This window comes from Canis lupus, chromosome X, assembly GCF_011100685.1.
Source record: "Canis lupus familiaris isolate Mischka breed German Shepherd chromosome X, alternate assembly UU_Cfam_GSD_1.0, whole genome shotgun sequence".
Lineage (NCBI taxonomy): Eukaryota > Metazoa > Chordata > Mammalia > Carnivora > Canidae > Canis > Canis lupus.
In genome coordinates, this window is record NC_049260.1 from 11,689,977 (window position 1) to 11,708,654 (window position 18,678).

At 42.4% G+C, this 18,678-nt stretch overlaps 1 protein-coding gene across 2 annotated transcripts in view; it reads right to left on the reverse strand.

Moving 5' to 3' along the window:
- PIR (pirin) overlaps window positions 1-18,678 on the reverse strand; it is a 105,566-nt gene that overhangs the window by 17,962 nt on the left and 68,926 nt on the right. For both annotated transcript variants that reach the window (XM_038586874.1, XM_038586872.1), the window contains exons 6-7: window positions 12,547-12,631; window positions 192-236 (exon numbers count right to left, since the gene is read on the reverse strand). In XM_038586874.1, the coding sequence (XP_038442802.1) occupies window positions 192-236; window positions 12,547-12,631 (130 nt within the window). The remainder of the gene's footprint in view (window positions 1-191; window positions 237-12,546; window positions 12,632-18,678) is intronic.

The following is an 18,678-nucleotide window of genomic DNA, read 5'->3' on the forward strand; positions in this document are numbered from 1 at the left end:
ACCGAACATGCTGGAAGCTGAGAGGTGCTCAGTCCTGGGCATACCAGGATGTACTAGGATGTAGAGAGGGCTGGTGCTGGCCGAAAGGTGGCTACTATTTGATTACATGAAAGGTTTCATCTTGCTTTCCCTCCCCTCACTAGTTTCAACTACAGCACAACTGAACTCAAAGCAACAGAGTCATCACTTACCAATATACACATTTCCAGATATGGTATAAATGAAGCTTGTCCATCCTGAAAAAGGACCAGCAACATTAAAAGGTTAGTGTCCATAATGCCCAAAGGAACAAAGCTATAATAATGATATGTTTAACAAAGATCTATGAGATATAAATATATCTAACAGGGGATCCCTGGGTGGCGCAGCGGTTTGGCGCCTGCCTTTGGCCCAGGGCGCGATCCTGGAGACCTGGGATCGAATCCCACATCGGGCTTCCGGTGCATGGAGCCTGCTTCTCCCTCTGCCTATGTCTCTGCCTCTCTCTCTTTCTCCCTCTGTGACTATCATAAATAATAAAAAAAAATTAAAAAAAAAATAAATATATCTAACAGATATGACAGATAAATTGAAATGAAATCCTTTATTTTCTCTTAGATATATATTTTAAAAATTTAACTTATGTGAGCTGTTTATTTTTTTAAGATTTTATTTATTTATTCATTAGAGACACACACAGAGAGAGAGAGAGAGAGAGGGAGAGGCAGAGACACAGGCAAAGGGAGAAGCAGGCTCCCTGTAGGGAGCCCGATGTGGGACTCGGCCCCGGGGACTCCAGGATCACACCCTGGGTCGAAGGCAGGTGCTAAACCGCTGAGCCACCCGGGCGTCCCCTATGAGCTGTTTAATACACACACTCCCACTCCCACATGTGCACATGCATGGACACACATATACACGTACCCCTAAACTTAAGTGATTTGGCCCAGTATGTTTTAGAGCCACCCACGTAGGAGGTATACCAGTCACCTGGCTATACAGCTATATGCCAACAGCTGTCTTAACAAACTGTTCCCTCCCATTTTAACATCGTGCTGATAACTGCAACACCCCAATCTGGCTTATCTTCAGTTCATTGTGCCTCCAGGTAGTTTTAAGTGTGAAGAAAATGCTAGAAACACGCTTTTTCTTTACTTAGTTGTATTTTAGTCTCTAGTGAACTCACTCCTCTTCATCTATCCTAAAACAGAGCATCAGTACCAGGGATTTGGGGATGCATAATCTTTGGGGTACAAGTGGGGTTTGGATGGTCTGTGCTCTTCCTAGAGCTGTGTACACAGTTTTTCAAGTGTGTATACTTTTCTGTGAAGAGGGTACATAGCATTCACCAGACTCCTACTGTGACATGGGGGGCCAAGAGCTCAGAACCACAGACAACCTGCCACTTGCCCTCCCAATGCCAGGCAGCACTGGATTTCCATGGGTGTTTGTACCCACGGCCCAGAAGGGATGCTGCGGTGCCACTGGAAGACCTGAGTGCAGAAATGGCAAACTCAAAACAGAATCAGGACATCACCTGTGTGCCTTCAGTGGAAAAGGAGAGGATGCGGGATGGAATGCATAGTGGAGCTCAAGGTGGAAGGGCAGGGCCCAGACTGGAGTCCCTGTTGAGAGTTGACGTGGTGACACAGTGAACAAAACAAAGGCAGGCGTGGAAGGATCACGGAGGACCAAATACACTCTAGGGATGCAGGTGCGAAGACAGGTGGGGTGAAACACCCAAGAGAGAAGGTATGACTGATATCACTCGACATCAACCGAGTCTGGTTGAGAAAATCCAAAGGATGGCGAAGCAAACCAAGACCCTTGGGCAGATACCAGAAGAGGTTCACCCTCCCACCTTCCAAGCTTTCCTCTCTGGGATTTTTACCAGACTCAGTTTAAGGCCTCTGGAAGTAATTCCACTGGCTGACAGCTCACTCACACTTGTTCTCCCTTCTCTGTCTACCATCAGTGAACATCACGCACTCCCGTGCCTGCGCTGTGGGCGGAGACACCCGCATGAAGAAGGCCCAGCTGGGGTGGACCAGTTGTGCAATCTGGGGGAGGAGGGTCGGGATGCTGCAAGCACAGGCCAACAACCCACAGCCCAGTTCCAGTGTCTTATCCGGGGGGTCCGGCTCTATGAAAGCGCTGCTCTCTCTCCTTTTGGATGGACGCTCAGCCGCCCCAGTCCTATGTAGCCCGATGTGCAACGAAACTCTGCGACAAAACCCCTTACCTCGCTGCTCCTTGAAAACATTCACCATGGGACATTGTTCACATTGATTTTTCAAAGTGCTAATGTCTTCGCCGTGTTGTTCGGATTATTAAAAAATGCACACACATCAATTTAAAACATATTCTAAGACTTGGAAGGGTGTAATCTCTAAACTGAAAATCTTTCCGTGATCTCCCTTCTCGGCCTGACATAAATATTGCTAGCAATTTGATATTTATGCTTTCAGTTTCTTTTTTGTTTTCGGCGCTATGTATCATTTGCTTAAAAGCTAGAACAAACTCAATGTTCTATTCCGAATACCTTTCCATGTCAAAACAGAGAAGTAACTCATCCTCGGGAAAGATTGCAAAGCATTCCATTGTAAGGACACGTCATAATTTACGTAACCAATCCCTTCTTCGTGCTTGAAAGGTACTAAAAAATTAATGGCTTCTGAGTTTGGAAAAAACCTCAGAGCTCTCAATTGCTCAACTGGGTTTTTAACTGGGATTACTCGGATTGTTCTAATCGCATTTCTCCTCCACCCTCTTTGCTTCATTTCTACTCGCCCTCCAAAAAGAAAACTAGTCCACACACAATTTCCCTGGCTTGTTTTCTGTTTCATCTTTATACATGATCCAGAAGGGTCAAACATTTGCTCAAAGGAATGGCCAAGTCCTTCTGCAAACCTGGACGTATTTTCAGCACTTTGGAGACGAGATGCTGGTTTGCTGTATTCCTGCAGTTGTTCTCACTAAAATAAATTCCTTTCTTGTTTCACCACTACTTCTTTCTCTGCCTTTGGATTTTGTCAGGGGTGAGCGGCCAAACCTGGTGCTCTTACACCCTTGTGCCCCAGCTAAAAACCTCGTTTAATTTACAGTGAAACAAGAGCTGGATTGTGTGAAGGCTTCCTATATGTTTAAGAACCACCACTTTTTATTGCAATTATTCCTCGTCTGTGAAGAGCAGGATTACATCAGCAAAGAGCTCTCTGGTCTCCTCATCCTTTTCTCCTGCCTCCCCACTCTGCCCAATTTTAAGTCCTGCACCAGGAATTGATACCATCCCCACATTTTTACTGTTGTCAGAGGTCACAGGCCCTACAGTTTCCTTTCTTCCACAAACACGGTCTCCAAGCTACTGGCTCTGTGCAGCTGGGAAGCTCTTCCCCTCCCTTGGGCCACGACAGAGCAAGTAAGTTGGGCTGGAGGTCTCACTTCACCTCTGGCCCTGGAAGACAGTTTAATCAGCAACACATGGAAGCCGGACCTCCTTTAGTCAAACATAAAAAATGTAAAGCTATGAACTATGCAAATCCTTTTCTGTGGCTTCTGCTCTCATATCCAGGGAGGTTGCCAATTCTTGCCAATGTCCCTAGTGGGAGCTTTTCTTGGCGACATTCCTTGCTTTAACCCAGCTTATTCTCCTGCTGCCTTAGCCGGAGAGTTCATTATTTCAATGAACTTTCCAGCTATTCCCTATACATGTGATGTGGGAACAAAAGCACAAGAAAAAAAATGTCCTTACTGCCTACAGCCCACTGACAAGTCCCTGAAACAGGCAGAGTGACCTTCCTCTAGGGACTCAGCTGCCCATATGTTAAGACCTTGCTAAGGGGTAAGAGGCAATCTTAGCCCGACCACCACTGGGATCCTGGAAGTCTATTTTAACATAAACATTCCTTTGGAAACTTCCCTTTTCTCTACTCTCCAAGATATATGTTGGCAATCATGCCCCACGCATATGGCCCACTGATGCATATCTGAAGGGTCTCAGGACTGAGTTTTTACTAGACAGTATTAAATGACCTTTCCCTAATAATAGCCAGCCCACTCATGGTTCTGGAAACCTTGCTTCCAAAATTCCTGAGATACTCACACTGTCCCTGAGCCCCTCCCAACTTGAGAGTATATAATGAGCCGCTCCTCATGACCCCAGCATAGCTCTTTCTGCCCGCGGGTCCTGTCCCCGTGCTTTAGTAAAACCACCTTTTTGCACTGAAGGGACCTCAAGAATTCTTTCTTGGCCCTCGGCTCCGAACCCCACCACTTCAAACCACATCACTCACGACACTTCCCCTACCTTCCATGCCCCTAAGTTCATCTTGGGCAGGCGGCTCCCTCACCATGGATTTCACGCCTGCAGACCTGGGATGGGAGGCAGACCCACCTCAGGCTCAGGTCACGATCCTACAGTCCTAGGGTCCTGTTGGCTCCCTGCTCAATGGGGAGTCAGCTTCTCCCTCTCCCTCTGCCTGCCACTTCCCCTGCTTATGCTTGCTCTCGCTCTCTCTCTCTGTAAAATAAATAGATAGGGGGAGGGAGGGAGGGAGGAAGAGAGAGAGCGAGAAAGAATCCCCTGGAAGCTTTCTGGTCTTTATAGACTAAGCCTACAGTGAAGTTTTCCTACCACTGAGATATATTAATGTGACCATTTTTAACTAAAATAATACATGTTACGGGATGCCTGGGTGGCTCAGCGGTTGGGTGCCTGCCTTCAACTCAGGACGTGATCCCAGGATCTGGGATTGAGTCCCGCATCGGGCTCCCTGCAGGGAGCCTGTTTTTCCCTCTGCCTATGTCTCTGCCTCTGTCTCTGTCTCTGTCTCTCTGTCTCTCTCTCTCTCTCTCTCTCTCTCTCGGTCTGTGTCTCTCATGAATAAATAAATAAATCTTTTTAAAAAATACATGTTACTATTATTTCTTAGCTTTATTTGGACACACTCTTCTCATCTTCAAATATACAGTGCTCACAATTGGTTTTTAATTGCTCAGAAAAATTCAGAAAACATTTCAAATATGTAGTTATAATCATAAAATTATACTGAGGGCTGCAAAATAGAAATCACTTTAGGCCTATGAACTTAGATTAATGGCAAGACAAGTGGGAACCCAAATATATAGAACTTTAAGGATTAAATAAAGGTTCAGAAAGCAATAGAAACCTGAAAGAAGCAGAGAATGCCCTAAGATGATCAAAGGGCATATTTTGGCACCTGTTTTAAGAGGGAAAATATTTTTAAAAAAACTTTTATTGGGGGGGGCAGAGGGAAAGGGAGAAAGAATCTTAGGCTCCACACCCAGCATGGAGCTTGATCTCAGGACCCGGAGATCATAACCTGAGCCGAAACCGAGAGTCTGGTGCTTAACCTACTAAGCCATCCAGGCACCCCCAAGAGAAAAAAGATTTTTAAGGAGGACCTGAAACTATGAAAAAAGAAAAAAAAACCTGTCAAAGTTGAAATGTGTTTAAATTCTTCGAATGATTTATTACTTTACATTAACTATGAATTTAATTTGTTCTCTTCTAAAAACGATATATTGGAAAAACAATACAATTTTCAAACTGGGGAGATGCATTTGAAAATTTTCAAAACTTGGTTTTTTCCTTAACCTATCTGCAGAGTCTTGGATTGATTTACCAATATGCCTGAGGTACTACTGATGGAGGTGCTGGTGAGCGAAGGCCCCCTCATTCATCTGGACCTTAGTAGTTAAGAGTCACAGCGCAAGTGCAACCGTGTAAGTTAGACTCTCATCCCAACACTCCCTCGCTCGTTGACCTTGAGTAAGTTGAGGTCAAGTAAGTAACTTCTTTGTCCCTCAGCTTCCTCATCTGAAAAATAGAATAATCAGTCCTTACCTCACTGTAGGGGTTAATATAAGGGAAGTACTTAGAGCAATTTCTGGCAAACGATAAGCACTTAATATTGTTAGCTATAATTATTGTTATTACTACAGGATGATTCAGTGAAGTCCGAGCCCCCCAAAATGTTCATGATATTCCCTATGATGGATTTGTGCTATTTTATTTTCTCTTTTCGAAAACCACATTTGTAAACAATGCAATTGCACCTCACTACATAGGAAACTCGACTGCAGGGGTAGATATATCAATATAGAAGGCAAAACAACAAAGCATCTATAATAGAACATTTTCATGATCTTGAGCTGAGAGGGTTTATTAATAAAGAAGCCACAGAAAGCACTCACTAGCCTTTAAGGTACAGATCGATACATTTAGGAATTTTTATTTATTAATGGATAGAAAAATATAATAGTACACAGAAGAGTGAAACAGAAGGCCAAGGGGAGGAGATATTTGCACCACAAACAACTGACAATGACAAGCACCCACAATATAGAAAGAGCTCCTACAAATCAGTATGAAAAAGATTGACAACCCAGCCAAAGGAAAATATGAAGCTTCTCCCTGGTTAATTTTATGTTCAGGCTCTGGTTCATGGTCATCACTGCTCTCAAGACTTACTAACATCCATCACTGTGGTGAGTATATCCTAAGGACGAGGGGCTCGGTGATTGACTTAATGTTCTACTGGTAAGTAGAGAGCTTGGCAAAAAATAGCCATGAATTAAATCATGTTTTCTGCGTAGTGAACAAAATCAGCCTTTGTTCTATGAAAACCCCTGAAAATCTAAGATTCCACATGAATCACTCATGTTTGGGGCATTCTCCCTTCAAAAGTAGCTAATGACTGTGAAGAGACATTTAGGCAGGGACTCTGAGGAGAATTCACCATGGCTTCCCTTCCATTTTTCAAAAAAAAAAAAAAAAACACTACATTTTTGAGTCACTGATCATATGGAAAACGTACTGCACTTTGACTCAAGATCATAAGCTTGGCAAGCTGACTCGAAGACACCCAGTGCCTCCTGGCATTCATGCCCTGTGCAACCTTCTCTTCTCTGAGCGCAGGCTGCACCTATTGGCCTGGCTCTAACCAGCAGAATCAGCGAAACTAATGGGCTGTCACTTCTGATACTGGGTTACATAAAGACTCTGGCTTCCATTTGCTCACTCTTTCTTTTCCTCTCTCACTTGTAAGCTTTTGATAAAGCCAGAGGCCGTGTTGTGAGCTGTCCTATGGAGAGGCCCATGTGACAAGGAAGTAAAGGTGGACTGCAGCCAACACGTCTCAGAAACTGAGTGCTGTCACCAACCACACGGGTGTGGGCTTGGAAGCGTATCCTTCGCAGTCAAGCTCTGGGATTGCTGGGACTCCGCTGACACCTGAATCACAGCCTTGTAAGAGTCCCTGAGTCAGAGACCACAGTTAAACCATGAGATAACAAATGTTATCTTATAAGCCACTACACTTGGGAGTAATTTGTTATACAGGAACATAGATAAGTAATACAATAAGATTTATTTAAACATAACCCAATGGGATTTACTGAGTAGTTACTGTATACACAGCATTAAAATCTAATTTTTAAAAAAGATTTATTTGAGAGTGAGAGCAGGGGGGAGGGGAGGGGAAGAGGGAGAGGGGAGAGAGAATCCCAAGCAGACTCCACGCTGAGCACGGAGCCCTGAGATCACGACCTGAGCTGAATCCAAGAGCCAGACGCTTAACTGACTATACCACCCAGGAGCCCCTAAGATCTACTTTTTAGAAAAGTGTTTTGAAGCATTCATTCCTATTTCCTCCCCAGTTTTACTGGGATGTAATTGACAGGGCTCCTTCCTGGTTTTTTTTCCTCCCACAGAAGCAAAAATACATTGACAATATTTAAGAGAATGAATTCTCTTAAAGTTTCCTATTGCTGCTGTAACAAATCACCACAAACTTGGTGGCTTAAAGCAACACAAACCGTTATCTCATAGTTGTGGAGGTCTAAAGTCCAAAAATGGGTCTTGAGGGTCTACAATTAAGGTATCAGCAGGGCAGTCTTCCTTCTAGAGGCTCTAGGGGAGAATGCATTTCCTTGCCTTTTCTAACGTCTAGAGATTGCCTCCATTCCTTGGCATGAGGCCCCCTCCCATTTTCAAAACTAGCAACTACATCACCTGGACCTGCGCTTCTATTGGTCTTTCACTCTGCTCTCGCCGCCTCCTCCATTTACACAGATCCTTTGATTATACTGGGGCCACCTGGACTATCCAGGCCACTCTCCCCATCTCAAGATCCTTAACCTAATCACATCTGCAACATCCCCTTTACCATGGAAAGTAACATATTCCCGGGTCCCAAGGATTAAGGCTGTGGACATCTTTGTGGCACCACTATTCTGCTTACCACAGAAGGGTAGGCTATAGGTCCTCTAAAGACATCTTTTGGATTGATGTACATACAGCAAAGAAAATTAAATGTTGGGGAAGCAAAAGAACACAAAATTAAGTGTTTCCATACCATAACCACCCTCCACTTTTAACATTCCAGATCATGATTTATTTATTTTTTAAAGATTTTATTTATTCATGAGAAACAGAGAGAGAGACAGAGACACAGGCAGAGGGAGAAGCAGGCTCCATGCAGGGAGCCTGACATGGGACTCGATCCCGGGTCTTCAGGATCACGCCCTGGGCTGAAGGTGGCGCTAAACTGATGAGCCACCCAGGCTGTCCCCAGATCATGCTTTAAATACCTAGTGGCAGAGTCACTGTGAAGGAAGACTGGGAGCGAGAGAGTGGCTGTTCAGAGCCAAACTTCAATGGAGTCCGAAGATAAAGGGGACATGAGGACCAGAAGGCCCAGGTTTCTGGGGACAGATCGATCCTACCCTAGAAATACAGATTTAGGTCTTCTCAGTGAATGATAACAGTATTATCTGCATGTCAGTTTTCAGCAAGGAAGATCAAACTGCTTGTAAGAGATGGTCAAAGTCTCGGCAACAACAACAACAACAACAAAAAAAAAAACAAAAAAAAAAAACAAAAACAAAAAAACAACCCAAACCAAAAACAACTACTTATTCCCATTTTAGCCAAGAGCTAACATGAAATACGTGTGGCCGATGTTAAAGGAATCTGGTACTGTCAGAGACTTGACAAATTGGATTCTTTGTAAGTGATGCACTGTCCAGGCTTGGTTCCTGATATCAGCTCCCTTCCAAATCATCACTGCATGAAACATCTGTTTTCTGCAGGATTAGCCCAACTCCACAGAAATATGTCTTAACCAAAGGAAAGACAGAGATGGTAAAAACAATTCTCATACAATTTATGGGAAAGAATTCATATAAAACCTAGTCTGATTCATGAGAAATGTTTCTGATCACCTTAACTCGATTTCCTTGGGAAATACATATTTCCCTGGTAGCAGGGATGTGATAGTAGCGCTGTATGCCTCTATTTCTATCCCACTGCTTTGGTAATGATACAACGATGTCAACATTAGATCATCAAAATCACAAAGCTTATGCCAAAAGCCAAACATAACCCAGACATCCATGTCAAATCCCCTTACCATGAGTAACAAAACACTCAAGATATTATAAACAAAACATGTCCAGGACCCAGCCAATGACAAACACATTTTAAGAAATATTGATGCAGCAAAGCACCCAAATAAAATGAATTTAAACAGTCTTCGGGTTTTATAATGGAATTTGACCTGGAAAGGTGGTTAAAAAAAAAAAAAAGGATAAAAGGTGACCTTGACTTGAATGACTTGATAATAAAATTTATGCAGCATAATTTCACCAGCCAATATGGCTGATTATAGGCAGCCAGAACTATCAAGCTTGTAAACAATAAGTGCTTTATGATACCTGAACTACATTGTTTGTCTGGTACTGGACAGACACACCTCGAACTTTGGATTTGTCACTGAATGTAATGAAAACAGAGACAAGCATGTGTGTGTGTGTGAGAGAGAGAGAGAGAGAGAGAGGGAGGGAGAGAGGGAGAGAGAGAGTGGGAGAAAGAGAGACAGACAGGCAGACAGAGACACTGAGAAAAAGAGGATACACTATAATTAGAAGTGGTGTCCTGGAAAAGACAGGTTCTTCGGTTTCATAGCTGGGTTTATAACAGACCTGCTCCAAGTGGGTTTATATTGATTCAGTGATAAACATGCATTTCTAAGCTACTGGCTTTTGCATCCCTCCAGAAATGTTTTTGAAAACAAATCTCAGATATACAATTTATAATGACAAAAAAAAAAACAGAAGGAGAGCCTTTTAAAGTGACATATATACATTCTCTCATGAGGCAATATAGAGTAGTGACTAAGGGTAGGACAAAACTTAACATGAACCATCCACTTAGTGGGGTCATGGAGAAACTGGTGCTCTCAGATGCTCCTGATGGAAAGGACGATTGTGTTTCTGAATTGCAGCCTGGCGATGTGTTTTAAAATTAAACATGCATATACCTTGTGACCATCCCTGGAAACCTACCGCATCAAAATAAGTGCCTGTATGGAAGGACATGTGCATACGGATGTTTATCACAGACCAGCGTGCAGTGGCCAGGCACCAGGTACAGAGGGAGTGCCTGTATGGGTCAACCCATAGCACAGTAGACCGCCGTTACCACCATTATCACCACAGCCAAGAGAAAGAGACTCATAAGAACAAACTAGTGGTTGCTAAAGAGGAGGAGGATGGGGAGATAGGTGAAGGGGACTAAGATATACAATCTTCCAGTTATAAAATAAACAAGTCATAGGGATGAAAAGCACAGCATCGGGAATAGAGTCAACAATAACACTGGAAAAACTCTGTGGTGACAGGCGGTGAGGACGCTTACTGTGGTGAGCGTACCGTAACGTACATAACTGTAGGAACACTATGTTGTACGCCTGAAACTAAGATAATATTATATGTCAACTCTATTTCAATTACAAATTTTAAAAATTAAGTCAAAGAATAAAGAGCCATACGAGCAGATTGGGAAAGAGTTCCATGAGGAATTGTTGGTCAAAAAAGATGCATGAATGTATTTATCGTATGATTCCATTTTGGTAAAATGGTGAAAAAATAGCCCTGTGTATGTATACATTTGCATGCACATATATGTCAGTGTAGAATAGTGGGTGTAGGGGAAAACACAGCAAGACCTAATGTGAGTATATATCTAGGATAGATCCTAGAGCTGGGATATATAGGGAAGATACCGGAAGGAACTGGAGGGAAGAAAACTCAAAAATATAAGTAAAAAGCACTGCACTTAAGGTTAAAGCATATGCACTTTCTTGGGCGTCTGGCTGGCTCAGTCAGAAAAGCATGGGACTCTTGATCTTGGGGTTGTGAGTTCGAGACCCACGTTGGGTATAGAGGTTACTTAAAAATAAAATCTGGGCAGCCCGGGAGGCTCAGGGCAGCCCAGGTGGCTCAGCGGTTTAGCGCCGCCTTCGGCCCAGGGCCTGATCCTGGAGACCCGGGATCAAATCCCACGTCGGGCTCCCTGCATGGAGCCTGCTTCTCCCTCTGCCTGTGTCTCTGCCTCTCTCTCCTTCTGTGTCTCTCATGAATAAATAAAATCTTTTAAAAAATAAAAATAAAATCTATATTTTAAAAAAGCATGTATGCTTTCACACTTGCTGTTATAAAAGTTGTGTATAAGAGTAGGCATATGTTTAAGTGGATAAATCTAAAAAGTTTTTCTGTACCTAAAAATAACCAGTACCACAAAACCAAAGAAGAAAATAATGGATCCAAGGTGAATGCCTAATGACCTCAGATGCAACCAGTTTTAAAAATAAAATTGGGTTGGGACGCCCAGGTGGCTCAGCAGTTAAGCACCTGCCTTTGGCCCAGGGTGTGATCCTGGAATCCCAGGATCGAGTCCCACGTCAGGCTCCCTGCATGGAGCCTGCTTCTCCCTCTGCCTGTGTGTGTGTGTCTCTCTCTCTCACACACACACAAATAAATAAAATCTTAAAAATAAAATAAAATAGGCCTTGGGGCACCTGCGTGGCTCAGTCAGTCGAGCATCCAACTCTTGGTTTTAACTCGGGTTTGTGAGATCAAGCCCTGAAAGGGGCTCTACCCTTGGCGGGGAGTCTGCTTGGGATTTTCCCTCTCCCTCTCGCCCTCCTCCTGCTTGTGCTCTCTCTCCAAATAAATAAAACCTTTAAATAAACAAAAGAAATTGGCATTAAACACCTGGGAGTATTGTAATTATTCTTTGAATTTAAAAGTCAACTCTAGGGTAAGTCAGTCATCCGTTAACAACACCTTTATCGAGAGATATCTACAGCTCAATGAGCACCTGTTCACAAGCGATGAGGTTGAAATCTGCCTCCAGGAACACTTTGAATCCCCACTGGCTAGGAAATCAGGAGACGGGGATAAAAGTCCTGCCTTGCCCAGCAAGTCTTGATGACGCCTTGACCAAGTAACTAATCTGTAGAGTCTCAGTGTTTACACCTGTAAAAGGGGGCGGGGGGTGCAGACAGTCTGGCCCTAACATTCTATGAATTCCACATGATCTTTGCTTGAAAAGCTCCAGCAATATTTGCCAAATGTACTTACACCCAAACAAAGTCTATCATAGCATTTCGTGCTGGGGTTCAGAAATGAGCACATTTCAGAGAAAGTGGTCCCTTGTTTTCGTTTTTGATTCTGATGATGAAACCCCAGAAGCCATCATACCTTTAGGAATAGGCTGGGAATGCTTGGCTCCTTGGTCCAATTTGAAGTCCAAATATAAGGTTGGTGTGCGCGTGTAAATCTTAGACTGAAAAGGAAAAGGAAACCATTAGCCTCTTTTCCAAAAATAAAGTTCTTCTTCACTTCAGCTGGGCCCTTCTCTGATGAGCGTCGGGCCCGGATGATTATATTACCGGTTCCTCCTTCACAAGTGCTGTTAAAGCAAGGGACTGGGCTACCATACATCCCCCTCTTAAGACCTTGGTCTAAAAGTTAACCCTCCTAGCTTTACAACATGGTTGACAAACTAATTTCAGGATGACAGCTGTCTCCCTATAACCACATCTCAAATACAGTCTGAGGTGAATAGTTTGTCGGCCAAGAGTTGCTCCAGCTTGCTCACTTCTAGGCTTCTACTTGATATAGTAGGTTATCTCATATCCCCATGTATGCTTCTTCCCCAGGTCTCAATAAGGCCATGTCCATTTAAAAAAAAATTAGGTGGCCAGTAAATATTTTTATTTGTTCTAACTTGGCCCTTTTGGGAATAAAAAAAAAAAAGGTTGTTTACCACCACTAGCTTGAAGAAAAAGCCACAACTCCGAATGTGAGAAAAGCAAACTTCTGTGGGACTCTGCACTGTAAACAGTGGCTCTGATTCCATCAACAGCTAAGCAGAGTTTGTAATACACTATGATACCATTTTGAATCACTGGCACAGTCCAAGATCCAAGGGATTATCACTGTTGCTATGAACTTTATGTCTCATTTATCACAAAGCCCCAGCGGTTCTGTTTGACTTTTTAAAAACTGCAAATACACACAAAAATGAAAAAGCACACAACACCAAATTTGGCAAGGATGTGGAATAACTTTCATACACTACTGGTGGGACTAGCCCTTGGTATAAACACTGCAAAAAACTGCTTGGCAGTATGCAGGACAGATGAATATATGCATTACCTATGACCCCAGCGTTCCATACATACGTGGATCCCCAAAAGAAGTGTTCACCTAAAGACAAGAACTTGAATCTTGATATCACTTGATAGTGATACTGTCAGTAACAGCAGAAAAAATGGAACTATTCCAGCTATCTTTAATGATAGAAGGGATAAGTGAGTTGTAATCTACTTACACAATGAAATACTATGCGGCAAGGAGAATGAATGAACCCAACTATATACAACACCTCAGAGGAATCTCACAATCATACTACTAAGCAAATGAAGGCAGACACAGAATATCATAGACCGTATTATTCCATTTCTCTGAAGTTCAAAATAAGGTAAAACTAATCTATGATGTCAGAAGTCAGAAAAGTGGTTACCTTGGGAAGCTTAGGAGCTGGAATGGGTTAAAAAGGAGATATCTGAGGCCAAACAATGTCTGTCTCTAGACCTGGATTCTGGTTTTATGGGTGTGTTCACTGGATGAAAATTTTCTGATCTGTACACTTGATTTATGTACTTGTCTGTGTCTATATTTTAGCAAAAAGCTTACATTCATTAAAAACATTCATGTGTCAATAGACCAAAAGAGAGGCTCCAGAGCCCACAGTTATTTACTATCCTTGATAAAGGCATCATTTTGCAGAGAATAATTTTATAAATACTACAAGGATATGGACATTTCACCCAGGGCCAACCCACAGTGCCTGTCACATAGTAGGTAGTCAATAAATATTTATTGACTGATTTTCATAATGGAAAAATCCCATGCACAGTAATACATTTATTTACAGTATACATAGGGTATTACTCATCGGTATCTTTACTTACCCTTAGCAAAATGCCTCTCTTCAGGATAGGTGTTTTGGTATGGTTAGAGTGTGTGTCTGTACATTAAATTTTGGAATAAGGAACTGTAAATAATGTAAATAATATGAATATCTCATTTTTGAAGCTTTGGGTTTTAAAAGGTCTGGTAGGTGGTTTTATGTGGCTTAGAAGGCCACGCTGCATCAATGTAGCTTCAAAGACTGCAAAAGCAAATTCCCCTGTGCATACATAAATGAAACCAGAAAGACTTACAGCATTGAACGCAACCCAAGGCCAAACATTCACAATCAATCTGAAGATGTTGAACCATACATAAAACAAGGGCAGCACCCATGGGACACGGGATCTAATTCTCTACGATCCTTAGGTGTGTATGGCACCATCTGGAAAGGATTTGGTTTTGCCTGATGAAGTCTCCTAAAATTACCTCTAAAAAGATCAAGGGTAGGGGCGCCTGGCTGGCTCAGTCGGGGGAACATGTGACTCTTGATCTCGGGGTCGTGAGTTCGAGCCCCACGTTGAAGGTAGCAGTTACTTAAAAATAAATAAATAAGATAAAAAGATCAAGGGTAAACTTCACATAGTGATGATTCGTCTGCCTGGACAGTATTTGGTTCTCTTCTAGAAAAAGAATCCCTGTTGTCTTTCCTAACTTCTGTCTCAGTAGCAGATGCAGTATCCCTGCCTACTGCAAAGAGCTTTAATCACAGAGGCCCCTGGATTAATTTTTACTAGAATTCTCCAACAACGTAGTCATTAAAAATACTCTTGAACTGGAAATGGGAAGGCACCGATGCTAGCATTGCTTTTCCCGTTGACTAACAAAGCACGTATCTTCTACTGGGCTTAATTCACTCATCTGAAAAATCTCATGATAGGACCCACTGATTTTTAAATTCATGCATGGTTCTAAAATTCTGAGTCAGAAAATTAATGTTTTCCTCCACATCCTAATTTTGAAAGTTCCCTTCTGATTCTCAGACTAGAGCTGTTAAGAAGGGAGCATGTGTCTGGAGCAAAGAAGAGCGCCTAGAGCTGTGGGGAGCTACAGGTTAGCTTGCTCTAGCCTTGCCCTCCTGGCAAGCTCTTTCTCTGTTCTTAAAGATTTTATTTACTTACGAGAGAGAGAGAGAGAGAGAGAGAGAGAGAGTCAGAGACATAGGCAGGCTCCACGCAGGGAGCCCAACGTGGGACTCGATCCAGGGTCTCCAGGATCACGCCCTGGGCCGAAGGCAGCGCTAAACCGCTGAGCCACCCAGGCTGCCCTCTTTCTCTTTTCTTCCTGCCTCGAGCTTCTCAACCTCATCCAAAAATTAGTAACCTATCTCACAAGACCGCCACTACGCAGACCCACATGTGCGCACATAAACACACACAAAATTCTGCATTTACAAAAATCTAACCAGAAACCAGTGAGACACATTAGAAAGCCACAAATATATCCTATCATCTTACAGTGTGAAAAGGGCTAAAGGGAAATTTTTAATTCCTTCTGAAAGTGTTTTTCACACCAATAGCCTAAAAGAGAATCCCAATTCTAATACCCTTTCTTGTACTGAAAATGGGAGCGCTGAAAGTTTTAATATAACACATGTCTTGAATAATCAACTACCCCAAACCTACATGTATATTGTTCCATTTCATTCAAGCCGTGATGAGATAAAATCAATTTGGAAGCTGTTCCTATGAGCGAGTGTGTGTGTGTGTGTGTGTGTGTGTGTGTGTGTAGGTGAATATATATGTGTCACATACACAGTTTTTTAAAAGATTTTAATTTTGATCTTCCACAGTAACTCTGTTGAAATGGAAAATGTAAATTATGTTCATTTAACTCAAAGATAATGCCAGCCTTGAATGCACTGTGAGCAAACCTAGATTTAATTTTTCTATTACACACACTGCTGATTTGCACCCATAAAGAAAGATCACCATTAGGACATTCTTTTCTGTGCTCCGCTTTGTTTATTTTTGTGCATAGTATCAAACTATTAATGTGGTCCTCGAAACAGAATGAGAATTCAATGACACAAATCATTCCTTTTTGGTTAAAACTCAGCTATCAATGTATATGTGTTTCCACAGGATTAAAATAAATCAGCCCATGGCAACCTAAAATAAAATATTATTATACTAATCCATTTCAGCACGAACTGAACGAATGCACTTAAAGTCCATCAGTGAAATTGTTTTCTTTTTTCCTTTTCCCTGTTTTGGTCCTGATCAATACTGCCTGCACAGGTACTAAAATCCGAGGCCATTCCTCTTTCGTCTTTCTTCTCATTTCCTACTTCTGTTCAAAGTATTTGCGAAACTTATCTTTAAAGGTTTTAGTCTGCATTTGAAAAATCCAATCGCTTAAAATCTTAGGCTTCAAATAGGCAGGCAAAGCTTCCAGGAGGTAACGTGAAACTCTTCAGGAGAGGTTATGGGTAATTTCTGGCTAACCTACAACAACAGGGGTTCTACAGAATCCAGACGAGCCTTGTCCCTCTTTCTCTATAAATGTCAGAATTAAGCCTCTAATGAACCTAACACACCACTCCAGTAATGCCTGCGATACAAGCAAGACCAAACAAGGGCTACAAAACCACTTCCTTCCGAACCCCAGCTACCTTCATCTTAGAGCCTTCAAAGGCTTCCTGCTTACCCTGCTCTTGGTGTGCTACCCTTGTCAGGCTGGCTTCCTGACTCTGCTTTTATTCGTAAATGTGATCCTAATTAAGGAGATGAAATCACTTCCACATGGAAGCCATGTGGCCTAAAAAGCCTTCCCGCGAAAAAGAAGAGAGCACATTGTGCTGGTTGCTGTGCGTGAGCATGGCGCACGCAGGAGGTCTCTAATTTCGCCTCTGCTCCCTTCACACAGAACTGCCATCCACTAATCGCTGAATGCTGCTAATTTTGCCACCATGCTGGCTTTCCCTGAAAGCAAGTGGCAGCAATTTGTCACATGTCAGGGCTGTAATAAATGCATTCCCATTTCTCTGTGGGAAGGATTTCCAAAATCTTTTACGACTTGTTTTTTCAGGAAATGCACTCAAGTGCTCAATCTTACTATATGTTGCTTAAGCAAATTCCTCTAAGTAACCGTGAGTGCAAACTCTCAATACTCTAGAAGAGAAATAAACAATTTCCACCTGTTCTGGAACCCTCACCCTCATGTTGGATCATCCCCCTACTGTTGGATATTATGTCTTAGGGTTTGTTTGGGTCTTCTTTTTTTTTTTTTCATCATTGCTAACTTCTGATAAATATCTTTGTACGTAAATCTTTTTTAAATTTAAATTTTAGTTATTGAACATACAGTGCCATATTGGTTTCTGGAGTGGAATTCAGTGATTCATCACTTACATACAACACCCAGTGCGCATCACAAGTGCCCTCCTTGATCCCCATCACCCACACACCTCTTTCCATCCCATTCGTTCTCTGTTGTTAAGTATCTCTTATGGTTTATTTCCCTCTCTTTTCTTTTCCACCTTCCCATATGCTCATCAGTTTTCTTTCTTAAATTCCACATATGAGTGAGACATATGGTATTTGTCTTTCTCTGACTTATTTGGCTTAGCATAATACATTCTAGATTCATCCACGTCACTGCAAATGGCAAGATTTCGTTCTTTTTGATGACTGAGTGATATTCCAGTGTGTGTGTGTGTGTGTGTGTGTGTGTGTGAGTGCACGTGCACTACATCTTCCCTATCAGTTGATGGGACATTTGGGCTCTCTCCATAGCTTGGCTATTGTTGATAACACTGCTATGAACATTGGGGTGCATGTACCCCTTTGTATTTTTTTATCCTTTGGGTGAATACCCAGCAGTGCAACCATCAGATCATAGGGTAGTTCTATTTTTAACTTTTTGAGGAACCTCCACACTGTTCTCCAGAGTGGCTGCACCAGTTTGCATTCCCACAAACAGTGCAAGAGGGTTCCCCCTTTTCCACATCCTCACCAACACCTGTTGTTTCTTGTGTTGTTAAATTCAGCCATTCTGACCAGCGTGAGCTGGTAGGTATCTCATTGTGGTTTTGATTTGTATTTTCCTGATGATGAGTGATGCTGAGCATCTTTTTATGTGTCTGTTAGCCATCCGGATGTCTTCTTTGGACAAATGTCTGATCATGTCTTCTGCCCATTTTTAATTGGATTACTTGTTTTTCGGGTGTTGAGTTGTGTAAGTTCTTTATATTTTGGATACTAACCCTTTACTGAATATGTCATTTGCAAATATCTTCTATTCTACAGGCTGCTTTTTAGTTCTGTTGATTGTTTCCTTTGCTGGGCAGAAGCTTTTTATCTTGATCAGGTCCCAATGGTTCATTTTTGCTTTTGTTTCCCTTGCCTCTGGCGA